The 22,992-nt window shown below is 37.2% G+C and overlaps 1 protein-coding gene across 1 annotated transcript in view; it reads right to left on the bottom strand.

The window, feature by feature from the left end:
• bdg (sodium-dependent transporter bedraggled) overlaps positions 1-22,992 on the bottom strand; it is a 182,446-nt gene that overhangs the window by 75,264 nt on the left and 84,190 nt on the right. The window contains exon 3 of the mRNA XM_069824801.1: positions 12,859-13,299. Within this exon, the coding sequence (XP_069680902.1) occupies positions 12,859-13,299 (441 nt within the window). The remainder of the gene's footprint in view (positions 1-12,858; positions 13,300-22,992) is intronic.

Below are 22,992 nucleotides of genomic sequence, written 5' to 3'. Positions count from 1 at the left end.
ATACATACATACATACATACATACATACATACATACAATGCGGAACAAGAATTACGCAAGTGAAGTGAGTAGTATTGGATACATACATACATACATACATACAATGCGGAACAAGAATTACGCAAGTGAAGTGAGTAGTATTGGATACATACATACATACGTACATACATACAATGCGGAACAAGAATTACGCAAGTGAAGTGAGTAGTATTGGATACATACATACATACATACATACAATGCGGAACAAGAATTACGCAAGTGAAGTGAGTAGTATTGGATACATACATACATACATACATACATACAATGCGGAACAAGAATTACGCAAGTGAAGTGAGTAGTATTGGATACATACATACATACATACATACAATGCGGAACAAGAATTACGCAAGTGAAGTGAGTAGTATTGGATACATACATACATACATACATACATACATACATACAATGCGGAACAAGAATTACGCAAGTGAAGTGAGTAGTATTGGATACATACATACATACATACATACAATGCGGAACAAGAATTACGCAAGTGAAGTGAGTAGTATTGGATACATACATACATACATACATACAATGCGGAACAAGAATTACGCAAGTGAAGTGAGTAGTATTGGATACATACATACATACATACATACATACATACATACAATGCGGAACAAGAATTACGCAAGTGAAGTGAGTAGTATTGGATACATACATACATACATACATACAATGCGGAACAAGAATTACGCAAGTGAAGTGAGTAGTATTGGATACATACATACATACATACATACAATGCGGAACAAGAATTACGCAAGTGAAGTGAGTAGTATTGGATACATACATACATACATACATACATACATACATACAATGCGGAACAAGAATTACGCAAGTGAAGTGAGTAGTATTGGATACATACATACATACATACATACAATGCGGAACAAGAATCACGCAAGTGAAGTGAGTAGTATTGGATACATACATACATACGTACGTACGTACATACATACATACATACATACATACATACATACATACAATGCGGAACAAGAATTACGCAAGTGAAGTGAGTAGTATTGGATACATACATACATACGTACGTACGTACATACATACATACATACATACATACATACATACATACAATGCGGAACAAGAATTACGCAAGTGAAGTGAGTAGTATTGGATACATACATACATACATACATACATACATACATACATACAATGCGGAACAAGAATTACGCAAGTGAAGTGAGTAGTATTGGATACATACATACATACATACATACATACATACATACAATGCGGAACAAGAATTACGCAAGTGAAGTGAGTAGTATTGGATACATACATACATACATACATACATACATACATACAATGCGGAACAAGAATTACGCAAGTGAAGTGAGTAGTATTGGATACATACATACATACATACATACAATGCGGAACAAGAATCACGCAAGTGAAGTGAGTAGTATTGGATACATACATACATACGTACGTACGTACATACATACATACATACATACATACATACAATGCGGAACAAGAATTACGCAAGTGAAGTGAGTAGTATTGGATACATACATACATACATACATACATACATACATACATACATACATACATACATTCGGCCTCGGTAGCGTAGTCAGTATAGCTCGAGTATAGCTGTGTGCTCGAGTTTGCGGATTCGATCCCGCCCCAGGTCGATGGCATTTAAGTGTGCTTAAAAGCGACAGGCTCATGTCAGTAGATTTACTGGCATGTAAAAGAACTCCTGCGGGACAAAATTCCGGCACACCGGCGATGCTGATATAACCTCTGCAGTTGCGAGCGTCGTTAAATAAACCATAATTTAATTTTACATACATACAAAGCGATAATCGCAATGTAAACAATGATATAAACAAGTTCAACAACAATGAATAACATCAACAATAGTGAAATAATGCCACCAAGAAAAATAGTAACTAGTACTGACTGTCAAGAATGATGTCAATACAGTAAGCTCAACAACAACAACATCAATATTATTGCAAGAAAGTCAACAAGGACAGTATTAACAATGACAACAATGATGTCAACAAGATCAACAATAACATCAATATTACGACAACAATGACAATAATAACATCCCAAGAAATGATGTTAATTATAGTCCCGTCACTCTAATTTCCGGCAGCCAATCGCGTTGCAGGTCGGCTACATTTAAACGTGTGCGTCTTGTGATTCGCTTATGAAGACGTTATTCATTTCTTAAGGCTGGATAAATACTTAATATAACCGCCCGCCATTTTGGCTCTTTCGTTGGCGTTCGCAGAAAGCACATGAAGACGTTATTTGCTGAATTACAGTGCGTTTGATTTATTATCATAGGAGCTACGACATAATAATGTTTAACGGTGTGGCAAATAGATCCCTCTTCTGGTAGCTCGGGAACGAAAGAACAAAAATGGCGAACGATACTACCTACCTAGACTTTATAGAGCCTTCACTTCCTGTGACGTAAGCAAAGAGGAGGAGTCACGCCGTGAATAACAGCGTCGCGACTATAACAACAGTACTAACAATGACAACAATGATATCAACAAGATCAACAATAACATCAATATTAAGACAATGACAATAATATCCGAAGAAATGAGAGTTAATTAGTTCAACAACAACGTCACTAATACCAACGTCAGCAATGTTACGACAATGACTGAACATTTCATTGTCATTCATAGTTTTCTGCCCAGAGCAGGTTTCTCACTGCAAACCCAGCATTCTCCAATAAGATCTGAATGAAATCAAAGACTGATGATAATTCAATAGAGCTTTGTAAGAAGATAACAACTGTAGTGCAGACAGTCACAGAAATTCAATATATTTTGCCTAATTACTTTTCCCAACTCGTGTCGGAACTCCTTCCTTCTCTGGCAGCGATCAAAGTTTACGGCCTCGCCGTATTAATGAACGCTCATCACTTGTTTCATCATTCAGACTTTACTGTCGTCGCCTCAACTTCCGGGCGATGATTTCCCAACTCCCTTATCACTGCGGTATCCCGGAATGAACACAATGACTTGCTGGAGGTGCTGCAACACGTGGGTTCGTTCAGCAATAACAATTGAAATGCCAACATTTCAGTTTGTCATAAAGTTTCTGACTTAAGATTTCTCTGTGCTTTAAAGTGGTGTTAGCTATCAATTTGCAGAACTTATTACAACTTTAGGGGAGGCTGCGAAAGGAGGACATATCACAATGTACTATATACAGTCACGAAGCTTGAGTTTTGAGGGTGCTAGAAACAATAGACTATGACGATACTATTTTACATTGCCTGTAATGAGGCGATATTAGCGATCCTAGTGGTGAGCAACAATTTAATGTTTGCATATTTACTAAGTATTGAGCTTCGCGACTGTATGTACTAGACTGTGAACATATCTTTTGGAACAGCTATCTTCCTGGACTGAACAATTTAGTACCACGGGACAATATTATGTGTTAGGCATTACAATTAATTCAACAATAAACAAATATTATTTATAATTAATTTAGAATCTTGTCCACTCCAGAGCACGATAGACTGGTAACTAAGACTTTCGTGGTTCGAATCCTGCCTGGAAAAGAAACTTTCTTTGTTCCTTATTCAAATTTATTTCCAATAATTATCGATTTCTGGTAAAATTCATGTTCTGGGAATAATAAGTTAATTAAGTAGTAAAATATCGCTGGTAAAATTCATGTTCTGGGAATAATGAGTTAATTAAGTAGTAAAATATCGCTGGTAAAGTTCATGTTCTGGGAATAATATGTTAATTAAGTAGTAAAATATCGCTGGTAAAATTCATGTTCTGGGAATAATGAGTTAATTAAGTAGTAAAATATCGCTGGTAAAATTCATGTTCTGGGAATAATGAGTTAATTAAGTAGTAAAATATCGCTGGTAAAGTTCATGTTCTGGGAATAATATGTTAATTAAGTAGTAAAATATCGCTGGTAAAATTCATGTTCTGGGAATAATGAGTTAATTAAGTAGTAAAATATCGCTGGTAAAGTTCATGTTCTGGGAATAATATGTTAATTAAGTAGTAAAATATCGCTGGTAAAATTCATGTTCTGGGAATAATGAGTTAATTAAGTAGTAAAATATCGCTGGTAAAGTTCATGTTCTGGGAATAATATGTTAATTAAGTAGTAAAATATCGCTGGTAAAATTCATGTTCTGGGAATAATGAGTTAATTAAGTAGTAAAATATCGCTGGTAAAGTTCATGTTCTGGGAATAATATGTTAATTAAGTAGTAAAATATCGCTGGTAAAGTTCATGTTCTGGGAATAATATGTTAATTAAGTAGTAAAATATCGCTGGTAAAGTTCATGTTCTGGGAATAATATGTTAATTAAGTAGTAAAATATCGCTGGTAAAATTCATGTTCTGGGAATAATGAGTTAATTAAGTAGTAAAATATCGCTGGTAAAGTTCATGTTCTGGGAATAATATGTTAATTAAGTAGTAAAATATCGCTGGTAAAATTCATGTTCTGGGAATAATGAGTTAATTAAGTAGTAAAATATCGCTGGTAAAGTTCATGTTCTGGGAATAATATGTTAATTAAGTAGTAAAATATCGCTGGTAAAATTCATGTTCTGGGAATAATGAGTTAATTAAGTAGTAAAATATCGCTGGTAAAGTTCATGTTCTGGGAATAATATGTTAATTAAGTAGTAAAATATCGCTGGTAAAATTCATGTTCTGGGAATAATGAGTTAATTAAGTAGTAAAATATCGCTGGTAAAGTTCATGTTCTGGGAATAATATGTTAATTAAGTAGTAAAATATCGCTGGTAAAGTTCATGTTCTGGGAATAATATGTTAATTAAGTAGTAAAATATCGCTGTAATCGATAAGTATTGGGAATAAGTTTGAATAAGGAACAAAAAAAGTTTCCTTCCCAGGCAGGATTCGAACCACGAAAGTCTTAGTTACCAGTCTATCGTGTTCTGGAGTGAACAAGGCTCTGAAATCAGCTACAAGGGTCTGTCCGGTTTTTTTTTTGCCACAATCTCGAGCAAGATATTTTAATGTTTTTGCATTTCCGAATTAATTAATTATAAGTAATATTTGTTTATTGTTGAATTAATTGTAATGCCTAACATAAATAAATAAATTTGAATAAGGAACAAAAAAAAATTTCCTTCCCAGGCAGGATTCGAACGACGAAAGTCTTAGTTACCAGTCTATCGTGCTCTGGAGTGAACAAGGCTCTGAAATCAGCTATAAGGGTCGATCCGGTTTTTTTTGCCACTATTGTACATGTCTCCGTACGTCTTGTTAGATTTTCGGGAGGCCTCTGGCGGACATAGCACTAAATATAGAAGAACACAAAAGAATAAGTAAAATATAATAGGATGGATATAATGCGAAAACCGACGCACCTTTCATACAGCCATGATCGTGTTCTTCCAGAAATGTTTTTTTTTTTTTTTTTTTTTTTTTTGCGGCTGTTGGGAAACATTCGTGACGTCAGGGGTGTAAAAGAACGCAGTGACGGAGTTTCAGAGGTTCGCCCAGGATGTTACTTTCAGCAAGCGCAAGTTCCGTTCTTACGCAAATAAACAAATGACACACTATTTCAGTGAGATGTATTTCGGATGAAAAATCTCAACGTAAGAGGGCGTTTACACAACCTCGGCGTTGAACTCGCTGTCTCCCGTCTCATGTGACGGTCAGCCTTTTGCATTCATCAATGATTCACGGCTTCTTCCACAGACGCTAAATCCGGACGCCTTCATTTATTCACAGTTTACAGAACAAGCAGGAAAGGTTTCCATGGTTATGAAACAGTTGATCGGTGATGTATTAAAGATGTAACAAGGGAAAGAATTTCTCCTTTACAGAATAAATTACCCTCTTTCGACGTAAATTTAATGAATTAGGACAAAGGCATTCACTTCTCTTAACCACAGAATATATTATTATTATTATTATTATTATTATTATTATTATTATTATTATTATTATTATTATTAGAAAGTAAAGTACCTCTGTACCATTCATTCGTAGTAGTAGTAGTAGTAGTAGTAGTAGTAGTAGTAGTAGTAGTACAAGGGCCCTGCATGAAGGTGTACTGTTATATCGCGACATCCGTTTTCAGATGTCTCACTAAAAGAACAATAAAAACTATACGGTTTTCTGTAACAAAAGACATTCCTGGTCAAATCATGTAGGCTACCTTTCGTACATAGCTAAGGAACGTAGAATCTATTTAAAGAATAAATGATACATTGCATATTCCGCAGTAGGAAGCCAAACAAAAGAGTCCGACAAAGGCTTGGGAGAGTGAGTGGTCTACGCTTTGTACCGCACCGCTTTTGCGAGCTCGTCAACGACGGCACGGGTCAGTTCACGATTCCGAATTACGGGTACTGTGGCACGCAGACCCTGACCTTATTCCCAGAGGAACTCCACGGCGCAGCCACGGCCCACCCGATTCATTTACTGACCGACTTCTATCAACAAAGAAATGAAGGAAACCGCTATAACGTACTGCGAATGCAGTTACCATCGCGTTTATATTATTATTATTATTATTATTATTATTATTATTATTATTATTATTATTATTATTATTATTATTATTATTGAAAATGATCCTTTGTGCACAAAAAATTGTAAATATAGATGGTGTTGAACAGCAACCTCGCATGTCAAAAATATAAACGAAAAAGACAATTACGCAGAATTTTGTAAGGGGGGGGCAATTATTAAAACTGTTTACAATTTACATTATGGGTATTTAAAATTAAGTATACTACTACTGCTGCTATTAATAATAATAATAATAATAATAATAATAATAATAATAATAATAATAATAATAGGTGGTAACAGGTTTTTTTCTCGTTGCCAAACTTTCAGAACGGCCCCGAGGTTCACTCAACCTTCTATAAAATTGAGTACCGGGTCTTTCCCGGGGGTAAAAGGCGGTCAGAGCGTGGTGCCGACCACACCACCTCATTCTAGTGCCGAGGTCATGGAAAGCATGGGGCTCTACCTCCATGCCCCCCAAGTGCCTTCATGGCATGTTACGGGGACACCTTTACCTTTACCTTTTATTATTATTATTATTATTATTATTATTATTATTATTATTATTTAAAATAATGTACAGTATAAAGGTAAAAGGTAAAGGTATCCCCGTAATATGCCATGAAGGCAATTGGGGGGCATGGAGGTAGAGCCCCATGCTTTCCATGACCTCGGCACTACAATGAGGTGGTGTGGTCGGCACTCATTCATTCATTCATTCATTTATTTTATTCCATAGATCTTACATGAGCAATGAAGCTTTAAGATGTGGAACATGTCAACATTTTACAATATTACAATTACAATTTTTACAAATTTTTATAGTTTTACAATTTAGTAATTTTCTACAATTTTTACAATGTTGTACAATTTTTTTACATTTTGGCGAGATGTAGTGAGATAAAATGAGGTCCGAGGATTCGCCAAAATATTACCCGGCATTTGCCTTTTCGGTGGGGGAAACCTCGGAAAAACCCAACCAGGTAATCAAATCAAAGGTGTTGATGCCAAGGACTCGCCATAGACCATCCGGCTTCAGTCCCACGGCTGTGGAAAACCTCGGAAGAAACCAAAGTCCAAAGGGGGATCCAACGCAGCTCCGGAACAGCAGCCCAGCGAGTCTGCCGACGCTCTGACCGCCTTTTACCCCAGGGAAAGACCCGGTACTCAATTTTGTAGTAGGCTGAGTGAACCTCGGGGCCGTTCTGGAAGTTTGGCAACGAGCCCCGGACCAAAAAAACCGGACCGACCCTTGTAGCTGATTTCAGAGCCACGATAGACTGGTAACTAAGACTTTCGTAGTTCGAATCCTGCCTGGGAAGGAAACGTTTTCTTGTTCCTCATTCAAATTTATTCCCAATAATTTTTCGATTGCAGCGATATTTTACTACTTAATTAACTTATTATTCCCAGAACAGGAATTTTAGCAGCTCATTTTCTAATGGCTTTCGAAATGGGCTACGTCAGCAGTCGAAACTACAACAGTTTCAATAGATTACTCGCTATCTTGTGAATGCGCAGTGGCTCATTTCGGGGACTGATTATTCAGTCGGTCCGATTTTTTTTGCCAGTAATGTATATTATCATCATCATCAGCTGTGTTTTCACAGGGGGATGTGAAACTAGTTCCGGGAAGAACATTTGCGACAACATCGTCACACTGCGGCTGCGAAGAAATATTTTCCAACGAGAAATTTTCACTAACCTCACGAGAATCACTACACGACTTATTGCTAAAAAAAATTGTAAACTCAGAACGTAGCTGCGATAAGGGCCCCATACTCCAAAATGCTGTTCTCAGATATATAGACTTGAAATTTTTACAAACAGTGCAGGGCATATAAAATATATTGAAATAAACAGGTTTATCAGCATTACTGTTCAACATTTCTCAACGAAACTTTGTGGGTATAACAAAGAAACTACGGAGAATCGATTTATGCATTCTCCGGAAAAAGGGACTATGGGGCTATGGGCCCTTATTGCAGCTACGTCCTCAATTGATCTTTGCGGTCGCTTAAACATAGGCCTATCAAAGAACCCGGAACGATACACAAAATACACAAAACGTTAAACGAACGTTTCACAATAAAGTCAGAACTAAAGCTAACGAATGGGTAAACGCCGCCCTTAAAATGAGTTTAAAATCGACAATGCACAATTTTTAACATCTGTACTGCAGAACAAGTTACATATACTGTGCCAGCTTCATTTTATTAAGGTCGGTACTAAGCGGTAGGTCTCTCTATAATAAAGATAGCATTGTTATAATTCCAACGTGTCGCAGCTTCAAGCACAGGGATTATATTGAAGAAGGATTATGCCTTATGTCGATGTAGATTTTGTTAGTCTGACAGTGAAAAATTAGAGAAGGGAAAATGAAATGGATAAAAAAACTCAACTCTAAATAGCTATGTCATTTTTTTTTTAAGTTCAAGGGGTTCAAACCCGGTAACCCCCCTTGCATACGCCCCCGAAATAAGATTTCATAACATAACAAAGAAAATTTTCTCTGACTCTTCTGCAAACAGATCTTAAGTCAAGGCATGGATACAAACTTCACAAGAAGAGAATTACACATCCTCTTATGTCAGTCATTCGTTTGTTTTCAAGATATTAACATGATTTCCCCCCCCCTTTCCTGCAGAATTTAATGTTTTGAAATTGCACTGTGAGGGTGTATTAAAACTACACTTACACAGCGTATTGAGTGGCTAGGGACGGGTTAGGGACAGTCTTTAGCACGTCGGCTCGACAGTGGCCTATTGTGCACCTCGAACTATGGAATGGATAAGAATGAGGTGTACCAGCCCACCGGCCACATGAGACTCCTCACCTACTCATCCAATGCGCCCCCTACCTTAAGTTCACACCGCCAAGGTCACCAAGCAACACAGGATCCATTCCGACAGCCCTTTTAAGGTATCGAAGCGCCCTCGGGAGTGCTCTTAAGAAATGAATCCTGACAAGAGATATTGCGAAATGCTCGGAGCCCAAAGACGATGCGGACGAAGACATGCATCAAGACCGAATATACCCATGGAATGACATGAAGATGAAAGATATGGAATCTAAATTCTTTTTCTACAGGGAAGAGGAAGGGAAATGGACAGTGGCAATGAAATTTCCAACCCGACATTTGCCTGAGTAATTGTGGAAAACCATGGCAAAACCACAGTCAGGTCGGAAGGTTCGGGGATTTGAACCGCGGACCTCCCGTGCTTAACGCATGACCCACCTCGCTTAGTTAAATTATCGGGCAAACTGTATATTGCACTGAAGTTAGGTAAGTGAAATATGCAACAGATCCAATAAAAAGTTAAAAACAAAATAGACCTAGTCAACAGCTTTTATTTATGTATGTTACGCTAAGAAAAAACGTAATATTTAATACATATTTGAACGATCGTGTTTTTTTTTATTGCAAATTGTAAGTTGCATGATCGTATTATGCAATGTGAAAGGTTAATTTTGTTTCTTAAATAATTAATGTTTTAGGAGGGCTTTGCGTGTTGTTACTACTTTAAATAATATTACTTATCGAACAAAGCCGCCACTGTGGTCTAGCGGCTAAAACACTAGACTTATAATTCTGTGGGCTTGGATTCGATCCCCGGTGTACCCCGATTTATGACATGAGTTGTGCAAGCCTGTGGTCCAAGTAAGACAGGGCTTTGCTCCGTAGCAAAAAAAGTGTTGCACAATGTGTTAGGTTATAGGCCTAATTAATGTATGGTGTAACAGTGATGTTGCTTTTTTTTCATTTCTATGGAAACCAGATAATGTTTTGTTTAATCTACTTACTAGGTTCATGCATAAGTTCGTAGCGTTTTTGTTCATCGCAACACGTCGTTGTTAGGGAATTGTTTATCGTTTCTCATTTGTTATTTATTATTTGGAGTGTTGTGCTTGTAAATACGCCTTGAATTTTTCGGATTTCAAGAAAGTTTGTGCTATTTGTAGGCTAAAGAAGATGAAGTGTCAAGTGGAAAACAAGAACACTTCCGACATATTCTTCCGTTCGAGTTCAATAGAGGAGCAAAGGCAGTGGAGACGGCTCGATTCATTTGTGCCGGTACGGGGAGAATGCCGTCGGAGAAAACAGTGCAACAAAATACTTCTGTCGTTTCAACACAGAACACTATGTACAAAAATTAGTGTCCATCCACAGATGATGATGTTACGCATCTGGTGGGAGAAAGAAGGCGTCGTGTACTACGAGTTGCTTCGAAGAGATGTAATCATAACTGCTGACAGCTTTGAGGCTGTAATTGAAGAAAAAGGACCGCGAAGACTGCATCAAGTGCCGCTACAACACGATAATGCAAGCTCGTACTCCGCTAACATGAAGCTTGGTTGTGAGGTGATTCCACATCTCCAAAATTCTTTCGATATTGCGCTCTCAGATTTTCATCTCTTCCTTTCTCTATCCAAAAATCTTCAAGGGAACTCCTTTGATAACGAAGATGCTTTACAAACTTGGTTCAACGATTTCAACTCCAAACCAGCAAATTTCTTCAGACGCGGAATACAAAAACTACCCCAGCGTTAGCAGAGTCATAGACAATATAAGAGAATATACAGGGTGGGCAGAATGTTCTCCCCGATTAGAAACATAAATAATAAGAGTAACATAGATCCTATTCAAAATTTTATTTCACCAGCTTACAGAAGAATGTTTGCCATTTTGACATCACTTTGTTTGAAAGATAATATCGTCCAAATGCTTGCCCTCACGAACTATACACTCCTGAAACAGTGACATGCGTCCTTCTTCCTAAAAAAAAAAAAAAAAAAAAAAAAAAAAAAAGCAACGCTGCATTATTGCAAATTGTGGAGAGATCGCTGATGCATTTCTCGAAGGTTTTCTGGGGACCAGAAGTTCAATCCCTACAAAGTTAAGGTTGTTCAGGAACTTCGGCAACGTGATTGGCTCAACCGCCAAGATGCTTGCAGACCGTATTGGAAAATGTTCCAGGCGATGGTGTTCTCAATAATGACCAAGTTCGTTTTCATTTTTCTGGCTGCCTCAACAAACAAAACATTCCATTGAGGTCTAGGTGTAAGATTCGTCTGACATTCTGATCAGATATTCCCAATGCCAGAGCATGTTTAATGGCTGAACGTCGTGGAGATGTGGTAACAGCATGCCTCACTGCTGCGATATTCTAGGGAGCCGAACGTTGCGACATCTACCGGACGATTTCTGTTTGAAAGTCGAACCTTTTGTCTGATATTTCTCACCCATATCAATAGGTTTTCTTATCATAAATTGCCATAGTGTTGCAATCACAGTCACCATTTTTTAAAAGTGCTCAACAACAAAATGCACGATGTTCAGCTGTCCACGCCATGATGGTAACTGAAATAGCATGGCTTGAGCTGCTCAAAGATATATGCCACTCAAGCGCAACTACCCAGAAACCTGTATGGCAGCCAATTCAAACTGGGGAGATCATTCTATCGGACCCTGTATTACTGATTAATTTCTGTTTTCTATTCAACTCAAATAAAAACTTTTTTCACAGCGAAAAAAACGTTACAAACGCTTATGACATAACAATAGTGTCGGTAAGATTGATAAGAGTTCACACCTGTGGAGTAACGGTTATCGCGTCTAGCCGCGGAATCAGGTGGCCCGGGTTCGATTCCCGGTCGGAGAAAGTTACCTGGGTAACTTTAGGTGTTGAACCCCGGACTCATTTCACCGGCATTATCACCTCCATCTCATTCAGACGCTAAATAACCTAAGATGTTGATAAAGCGCCGTAAAATAACCTACTAAAATAAAAAAAAGAATGATAAGAAAATAAATCATTGTGTTAAAACATTAAGTTAGGGTTCCTCTAAAGATTGATAAGAAAATAAATCATCGTGTTAAAACATTAAGTTAGGGTTCCTCTAAAGATTGATAAGAAAATAAATCATCGTGTTAAAACATTAAGTTAGGGTTCCTCTAAAGATTGATAAGAAAATAAATCATCGTGTTAAAACATTAAGTTAGGGTTCCTCTAAAGATTGATAAGAAAATAAATCATCGTGTTAAAACATTAAGTTAGGGTTCCTCTAAGAAGAAAAGTTTAAACACACAAAATAGGTGAGACATGTGGCTACGGTATATTTCTTGCTGAAAATATGATCGTTCACCTCTCCTAAGGCACGGAGACGTAAAGCCAGTAGCGGCTGGTCGGCCTTGCCCTTCGTGGGCTGTCGCGCCAAGAACTTAATTTAAGTTAACACGGATAATGGACGGCGGCTAACCTGGAGCTGGTGTTGCTGGCGGCGGACTCCTCGCCGCTGTCGCCCGCGTCGGTCCTGGGTTCGCTGCTGGACGGCTCCTCGTCGTCGTCCTCCGAGCTGGGCGTCTCCACGGCCACCGGCTCGGCCGCCTGCGTCAGGTTGGTAGCACTGCCGTGCAGGCTCTGCTGGATGTGCGCGCTGTAGCTGCTGTAGCGGCGGGGGAAGTCCCGGCGGGGGGCGCGCGTGCCGCCCCCGGGGGCGGAGCGGGGCCGCCGCGCCGTGTCCCCCAGGATGTCCAGCACGGTGTCGGGGGTGGCGAGGGGCGCCAGCGTGCCGGCGGGCTCAGCGAGGCGGAAGTGACGCACGCGGCGCATGGAGGCGCGCTGCCAGGCGCTGGGGGGGCGGTCGTCGGGCTTGGCGGCGGCCTCCAGCGCGGACAGCCAGCTCCAGTCTATGTCCTCGCTGCAGACCAAACACAACACATTAATTACTTACTTACTTACTTACTGGCTTTTAAGGAAACCGGAGGTTCATTGCCGCCCTCACATAAGCCCGCCAACGGTCCCTATCCTGAGCAAGATTAATCCAGTCTCTATCATCATAACCCACCTCCATCAAATCCATTTTAATATTATCTTCCCATCTACGTCTCGGTCTCCCCAAAGGTCTTTTTCCCTCCGGCCTCCCAACCAGTAGCGGCCGGTGATCGAAATCCTCGGTGAGGCCAGGTGCAACTAGTTTCCGATAGGAAATATTTGTTTAGGATATTAATTATTATTGTTATTATATTATTAACTAGCCGTACCCGTGCGCTCCGCTGCACCTGTTAGAAATAAATATAAAATAATTACATAATTAAAATAGGACATTTGATCCAGGGAACATTCGTGTTTGATAGAAGGATAAATCGTTTAATATGTTACTTAATTTAAATTGTATTTAAAATATTAAAATGCGATCATCTTGATCCAGAGACCACTCATTTGGTGCAATGACAATTCCTTTAACATGTTTCTTAATTCTTATTACCAATTATTTTTGGAAAAGCGAAAATTAACAGAAAAATTTTGGCTACAGATTTATTATTATGTTTATATTATATTATATTATATTATATTATAAAAAAAGCGTGTTGATAACGGATGAACTCGAATTAGAAAGTTTTTAATTTGTTGTGGGAGCTCTTGAATCTCAGGAAGAACAACTTTTACAACAGCGCAACATAATCTGCTTGGCTCATTACCCAATTTTTTTGCATTGCATTTATTGCATATTTGTTTTTTTGTATTTTAACACGATTCAATTGAGCATAGTTAAAATTTGAATTATAAAATAATGGATTGCTAAGCTAACGTACTATTACTGCATACTAAATCAATACACTCTCGTTGTTCGTTAATTCTCTGAGATAAAAATGAATATGTTCATAAACATTATTATAAGAAATACAGGAAATGAATATACAGAATAACCTATCAAGTTTTCTGTGCATAAGAAGCTATTTTAATCTTACCTGTCCTCAATTCACTCAAAAGTTACTGTAATAACATGATAGCATTATGTCCATCCAGAGAAACTACACTTTCAAATGATGAAATAATAATTATTTATACAAATCGGTTAATTTAGCTTCATACAAACACAGAAACATTGTCTGTAGGCTATGTTTCATTGCTTTCGATTGTTGTGTCCAAGGCCCCTTATAAACGAAGTCATTTGTTTTTTAGTTCAATATACCGCCTTAGATGGCAGTTATTTTAATTTTAAAACTCATTTATCTCATTAAATATCAGTCCTATCAAAATTTTTCATAGAATAAAACTTATCAGAAATCATTTTTAAAGAAACTTTTGTTATGTAACATATTTCACAAAAATCAATAATAAGCGAGATATTTCGATTTATTTAATTCAGACCCCCTTATAACCCCCCTTTTAAATAACGTATTTTGAATGCCATATAGCCTATAATCTAAGTTACAACGAACTTAATTTTATATTCCAATTTTCATCGAAATCGGTTCAGCCATTATCGCGTGAAAAGGTAACAAACATACAGACAGACAGACAGACAGACATACAAACAAAAATTTCAAAAAAGCGATTTTCGATTTCAGGGTGGTTAATTATATAAGTTAGGACCAATTATTTTTGGAAAATCGAAAATTACCAGAAAAATTTCGGCTACAGATTTATTATTAGTATAGATATCATTATTATTATTATTATTATTATTATTATTATTATTATTATTATTATTAGTCTATTCTTATTACTATCAATGAAAAATAATAATTTCACTCACCAAATAAGCTGTTATGCTCTGAGTTTCAGTGATTGTTTCAGTGTGATGAAGCATCCCATATTGTGTTGAAATCCCCCTTTCTTTCTTTTCTTTTTATTTTTTTCCTTTTGAAAGCAACAAACAAGGCCAAGAGAAGTTTATTTTGCATCACATTACCACTTAACCATTTATGTTGTCCATACCAGGATGCAATAGAAACTCGCGTTTTAAGATTATGTGTCAGAAAAATTATCAGCGATGTCGTAGGTATCTCGGTAGTCTCTCTCTTTATTTAAAATTTCCTTTCTTTTAGTATTATTTCTTCTCGAAAAAGGACACTCTAACAATGAATTAATTGCACCAGCATTATTTCTCTCATTTGTTTCTGTTTATATTTTCCCGAAATACATAACAACATTGGCCCAGATTCACTACTGTACTACGAAGTACAATAGTAGAACACCCTCGCTTATGTCATAAACTGAGACATAAGGGGAGAGAATCGAGTGGGTCTCTGCCTGCCAAAGAGCTGGAATTTTGTTATTTATGGCCTAGTTAGGAAGACAAGTCACCACTGCTATTCCCACCCCACTCTACCCTTGAGGCCGGCCCATGGATGGGAGGAATGAAACCTGACCAGGCCAGCCGAATTGTGCCTCAGCTACAACGTTTTAAGCGCAAACTCAAAGCCCGCGAAAGGACATGAAATGCATTAAGCCTGACCCGGCACGAACGATTCTGGCCTTAGGAACAAATTTCACTGCAAAACAGGTCTATACATCACAAGCCAGACGCGGCACGAGCGATCCCGGCCTCAGGAACAAATTTTACTGCAAAACAGGTCTATATACATCAAAGTTTTCAAATGCTTCTACAGCGATATATGCTTCATTCAAATAACTAATACATTATATAAAAACACAAAATTTGATTTCAGTTAAGCCAAGTGACTGAGGCCAGGCCTCACTTGCCTCAGTCAATCAGCCGCCACTGCTCCCAACTAACATTCTAAATGCATTTCAGGATTCGCCCATACGTGCTACATGCCCTGCCCATCTCAAACGTCTGGATTTAATGTTCTTAATTATGTCAGGTGAAGAATACAATGCGTCCAGTTCTGCGTTGTGTAACTTTCTCCATTCTCCTGTAACTTCATCCCTCTTAGCCCCAAATATTTTCCTAAGCACCTTATTCTCAAACACCCTTAACCTATGGTCCTCTCTCAAAGTGAGAGTCCAAGTTTCACAACCATAAAGAACAACCGGCAATATAACCGTTTTATAAATTCTAACTTTCAGATTTTTTGACAGCAGACTGGATGATAAAAGCTTCTCAACCGAATAATAACAGGCATTTCCCATATTTATTCTGTGTTTAATTTCCTCCCGAGTATCATTTATATTTACACATTTAATTACTACACAAAAAACAAATGACACAAGATTCATAGAGTCCCTATCATTGTGTGAAACGCTACGCTGTTCTTGATTCTTATTGTGAGCATGGTTGGCATTGTAAGAATGTTTGGAGTTTGAAACAAAATTTTGATATTTCTTTCAATTTCTGTCCTTATACTCCCCACTTTTAAAATTGTTGCTTGTGCAATGTGTTCAATAATATGGGCTACACTTTGATTCAATTCACCTACAGATTCAGACTCTGAAAAAATGCTGTTCCACTCATCACTAGGGCTAGCATTAATAATAATAATAATAATAATAATAATAATAATAATAATAATAATAATAATAATAATTCTTTATTTATACTGGCAGCGTTAAGGCCATAGGGCCTTCACTTACTCTCTATCAGGTCACAAAGTATATAAGCAGTTAAAATTTAACAAAAAGTTAAAGAACAGAATAGGCCTACTAATATATTACCAAAAAAAAAAAAAAATAATAATAATAATAGCATAATGAAATAGACACTAAACAACATGAAAATAATACAATATTAGACAAAAGAAAGAAATAAACATTGGAATATAGTGAAAGCAATTCATTTAGTACAAATGGTTAAAACGTATGGTAGAAAATAACAAAATGGAATGTAATAAAATAATAATAAAGAAAGAAAAGAAATACGAATATTAAATAAAATTCACAATAAAAAAGGCTATGATAATAAATTCATCGGCATCGGCATTAAGTAAATAAATATTTTATTTGCACTGTAATAGAAACTCGTAATCGTATTTTATGTTTCGGACAAGGTCACCTGAGCATATATTGTAAATTTTATTTCACATAAAAGCACACATTTTAAAATATTCACATAATAACACATAAAAATTAAGTTTTCATCAAATAATTTTTGTGGAGTAACGGTTAGCGCGTCTGGCCGCGAAACCAGGTGGCCCGGGTTCGATTCCCTGTCGGGGAAAGTTACCTGGTTGAGGTCTTTTCCGAAGTTTTCTCTCAACCCAATATGAACAAATGCTGAGTAACTTTCGGTGCTGGACCCCAGACTCATTTCACCGGCATTTATCACCTTCATCTAATTCAGACGCTAAATAATGTAAGATGTTGATAAAGCGTCGTGAAATAACCTACTTAAAAAATCAAATAATTTTTTACAAAAGTCCCATTTAAGATTAATCATCACCCGAATGTTTTGTACAGTTGCTTGTATGTGACAGTTGGCAACTGGTTCTCGGAATTGCCTGCCTGTGGGACTGCAGTCTTCTCTCTCACCACAAGCGATAAAAGCAGACATAACTAAAAAAATTGTACTGTAACTATACACACAAACACTGATGTGTCATTTAGGAGTGTCGTGGAAGTTAACATAACGCTGATTCAGAAAGCAATTATAATTTCATAAACATCAGCTGCCTATGTTTTCGTTTCCGATCATAAACATGTCTCTATGGAGTGCATGTTTATCATTCCCTGAGAAATTGAACAAAATCCCTTTAATAATTCAGTAGAAATCTCTGTACACAGACAGAATAGTACTAAAATTATTATATTTCATGTACATCATTCCCTAATAAATTGACTCGTAGGTACTGAATATGAACAAAATCCGCCCAATAGTTTAGTAGAAATCGCTGTACACAGACAGACTAGTACTAAAATTATTATACTTCATGTACATCATTCCCTGATAAATTGACTCGTAGATACTGAATATGAACAAAATCCGTCCAATAGTTTAGTAGAAATCGCTGTCCACAGACAGACTAGTACTAAAATTATTATATTTCATGTACATCATTCCCTGATAAATTGACTCGTAGATACTGAATATGAACAAAATCCGTCCAATAGTTTAGTAGAAATCGCTGTCCACAGACAGACTAGTACTAAAATTATTATATTTCATGTACATCATTCCCTGATAAATTGACTCGTAGGTACTGAATATGAACAAAATCCGTCCAATAGTTTAGTAGAAATCTCTGTACACAGACAGACTAGTACTAAAATTATTATATTCCATGTACATCATTCCCTAATAAATTGACTCGTAGGTACTGAATATGAACAAAATCCGTCCAATAGTTTAGTAGAAATCGCTGTACACAGACAGACTAGTACTAAAATTATTATATTTCATGTACATCATTCCCTGATAAATTGACTCGTAGGTACTGAATATGAACAAAATCCGTCCAATAGTTTAGTAGAAGTCGCTGTACACAGACAGACTAGTACTAAAATTATTATATTTCATGTACATCATTCCCTGATAAATTGACTCGTAGATACTGAATATGAACAAAATCCGTCCAATAGTTTAGTAGAAATCGCTGTACACAGACAGACTAGTACTAAAATTATTATATTTCATGTACATCATTCCCTGATAAATTGACTCGTAGATACTGAATATGAACAAAATCCGTCCAATAGTTTAGTAGAAATCGCTGTACACAGACAGACTAGTACTAAAATTATTATATTTCATGTACATCATTCCCTGATAAATTGACTCGTAGATACTGAATATGAACAAAATCCATCCAATAGTTTAGTAGAAATCGCTGTACACAGACAGACTAGTACTAAAATTATTATATTTCATGTACATCATTCCCTGATAAATTGACTCGTAGATACTGAATATGAACAAAATCCGTCCAATAGTTTAGTAGAAATCGCTGTACACAGACAGACTAGTACTAAAATTATATGAGAAAAAAAAATAATGGATGCAAGGCAGGAAAAAACAATACAGAAAGAAATGAGGAAATAAAGAAATTGCAAAGAAATGTAAATAAAAGAAAGAAAGAAAGAAAGAAAGAAAGAAAGAGAGAGAGAGAAAGCAGCGCGGCGACAAACAAAGAAAATAAAGCAAAGGAATGAAGAACGAACAAAGACCATTTTGCACATATGTATCTGGACCTGACATGTTCCTTCTTCAATGATGCTTCTGCACTGCAGGCTATTTAAACCACGTGACAAGCTGGCTTTAGAATGAAAGTCACTCGAGATAAAATGAGTTTTCTAGAATTTCGACCCATGCTCACTATCTTTGTGCATCAGATATATTAAAAGACTCAAACCCCGAACCCCTACATGGGCTCGAAGGATCTTGACAGCTGGAACAACCGCTCGTCGGGTTCACTGCCCATGCGAGTCACCAGCAAGACACTTCCGCTCGGGGGTGTACAAACTTTAGTGACGTAGGGACCGTTGCTGTATCATTGTTGCCATTGTAAGCTAAATAATGAATTATTATTATTATTATTATTATTATTATTATTATTATTATTATTATTATTATTAGTAGTAGTAGTAGTAGTAGTAGTAGTAGTAGTAGTAGTAGTAGTAGTAGTTGTAGTTTTTTCAGAATAACAGAGAACGTTTGGAATTGAACGGGTTACATCAACTTCTTGTCTATGCGGATGACGTGAATATGTTAGGAGAAAATCCACAAACGATTAGGGAAAACACGGAAATTTTACTTGAAGCAAGTAAAGAAATAGGTTTGGAAGTAAACCCCGAAAAGACAAAGTATATGATTATGTCTTGTGACCAGAATATTCTACGAATTGGAAATATAAAAATTAGAGATTTATCCTTCGAAAAGGTGGAAAAATCCAAATATCTTGGAGCAACAGTAACAAATATAAATGACAGTCGGGAGGAAATTAAACACAGAATAAATATGGGAAATGCTTCTTATTATTCGGTTGAGAAGCTTTTATCATCCAGTCTGCTGTCAAAAAATCTGAAAGTTAGAATTTATAAAACAGTTATATTACCGGTTGTTCTGTATGGTTGTGAAACTTGGACTCTCACTTTTGTATTGTATTGTATTGTAAACATTCCATGGTATTCATACATTGCTTACAGCTAGAATATGGAACAAGTCAAAAAAACTTAATACTGTTATAAAATCTTAATTTATAGTCACAGTCTACTTGGAATATATACAGAAATGGTTTACAATATAGTCTACTAGTACAACACAAAGTTTTTAGTATCAATTTCATGAAGCGTTATTGAGTGTCATGAATTCACCTACAGAATAGAAGGCGTGAGAAATTAGGTACTTCTTTAATTTGGCCCTAAATAATTTTATGTTTTGAGTTTCATTTTTTATATCGATAGGGAGGCTATTAAAAATTTTTACTGCCATATAACGCACTCCTTTTTGATAGCACGATAGACTTGCCGATGGAGTATGAAAGTCATTGAGAGAGGGACAGAGATTAAGGGTGTTTGAGAATAAGGTTCTTAGGAAAATATTTGGGGCTAAGAGGGATAAAGTTAAACACAGAACTGCACGCATTGTATTCTTCACCTGACATAATTAGGAACATTAAATCCAGACGTTTGAGATGGGCGGAAGATAGGTTTTAGTCTGAGATGAATTTCCGTGTCGGTCAGGGGCGTAGGTTACAGGGTTTGAACCCCTCCTTAAACTCTTTAAAAACATTGCATATTGAGATTTTAATATATTTTTTAATCCATAATCGTTTTCCCTTCTCTAAGCTTTCACTGTCAGAGTAACAAAATCTACATCGACATAAATATAGACTTCCTACCCCTCCTTCAATATAATCCCTGTGCTTGGTGCTGCGGCACGTTCGAATTATAACAATGCTGTCTTTATTATAGAGAGACCTACTGCCTAGTAGCAACCTTGTAATAAAATGAAGCTGACACAATATGAAATTTAACTGGTTTTGAAATATATTGAAAGGATTGTCTCGACAGTTCTGCAGTGCAGGTGTTAAATATTGTGCATTGTCGATTTTAAAGCCTTTTTAAGAGTGGTATTCACCCGTTCGTTAGGTTGAGTTTTGACTTTATTGTGAAAAGTTCGTTTAATGGTTTGTTCATTTGACAGTTCATGTTTAATAATAATAATAATAATAATAATAATAATAATAATCATCATCATCATCTTCCTAACAGGTGATAGTCCTAGAAGGACTGTTCAGGTCTACAAGGATTTCCCGCCATCTCTTCACAGGGCGACCCGATGATGATGATTTTTATTGGGTTATTTTTACGACGCTGTATCAACATCTAGGTTATTTAGCGTGTGAATGAAATGAAGGTAATAATGCCGATGAAATGAGTCCGGGGTCCAGCACCGAAAGTTACCCAGCATTTGCTTGTATTGGATTGAGGGAAAACCCCGGAAAAAACCTCAACCAGGTAACTTGTCCCGACCGGGATTCGAACCCGGGCCACCTGGTTTCGCGGCCAGACGCACTGACCGTTACTCCACAGGTGTGGACCTGATGATGATGATGATGATACATGAAATTTAAAATACCGATATGTAAATTGTAAACAATTTTTATAATGACCCCCTCCTTGACAAAATTCTGCATACGCCACTGGTGTCGTAGATTCTCTTTCTGATAGCTCCTTCTTTCCCCAATCACAGAGCTCACATGCCAGGTCTCGCCTCCTCATCTATACTTATGTCCTTCGAATAACAGCTCGAGAATATAAAAATATGGACTGAAATGTCATAAGGGAACATGATTAATTGTCGCGAAACAATTCAGGTATAATGAGAAAGTATGTGTCAGCTCCGGCACACTCGTTCTTGTATATCCATCCGGTCGTTAATCGGATGAACTTTGGAGATTCGGACGACACAGTTACGATGCCCGGAACAAAGGAGGCAGCGAGCCGCAGCGGACGGGCGGCAGGAAGCGAGCAGCTGCGACCCGTGCCAGCGGCTGACGGCAGCTTCCGAGTTCACGGCACTCGGCGCGGCGGGGCGTGTCTCACTACACCGCGGAACACGCAGAGAACCAGCCTGACAGCGCGTACAACATGAAAACGTACAAACTGAAGTCAACTCTAATCTGTAAAGGTGCCATGGCAACACGTACAGCCTGCATGTGGAAATCTTTATGGGTGCCACGAGAATACGTGAAGCTGCATACAGAAGTAATGCCAATAAGAATCTTTATATGTACCACGAGAATACGTACAGCCTGTATACAGAAGTAATGTCAATAGAAATCTTTGTAGGTGTCACTAGAATACGTACAGCCTGTGTATAGAAGGAATGTCAATAGAAATCTTTACAGGTTCCATAGGAATACGTACAATCTGTATATAGAAGAAATATCAATAGAAATCTTTATGGGTGTCACAGGAATACGTACAATCTGTATATAGACTAGAAGTAATGTCAATAGAAATCTTTATGGGTCCCACGGGAATCCATACAGCCGTATATAGAAGTAATGTCAATAGAAATCTTTATGGGTACCACGGGAATACGTACAATCTGTATGTAGAAGGAATATCAATAGAAATCTTTATGGGTGTCACAGGAATACGTGCAATCTGTATATAGACTAGAAGTAATGTCAATAGAAATCTTTATGGGTGTCACAGGAATACGTGCAATCTGTATATAGACTAGAAGTAATGTCAATAGAAA

This window comes from Periplaneta americana, chromosome 4 (genome assembly GCF_040183065.1).
Source record: "Periplaneta americana isolate PAMFEO1 chromosome 4, P.americana_PAMFEO1_priV1, whole genome shotgun sequence".
In the NCBI taxonomy this organism is placed as follows: Eukaryota; Metazoa; Arthropoda; class Insecta; order Blattodea; family Blattidae; genus Periplaneta; species Periplaneta americana.
The sequence above is the reverse complement of the archived record's forward strand: the minus strand, read 5'-3'. Positions and strand labels throughout refer to the sequence as shown.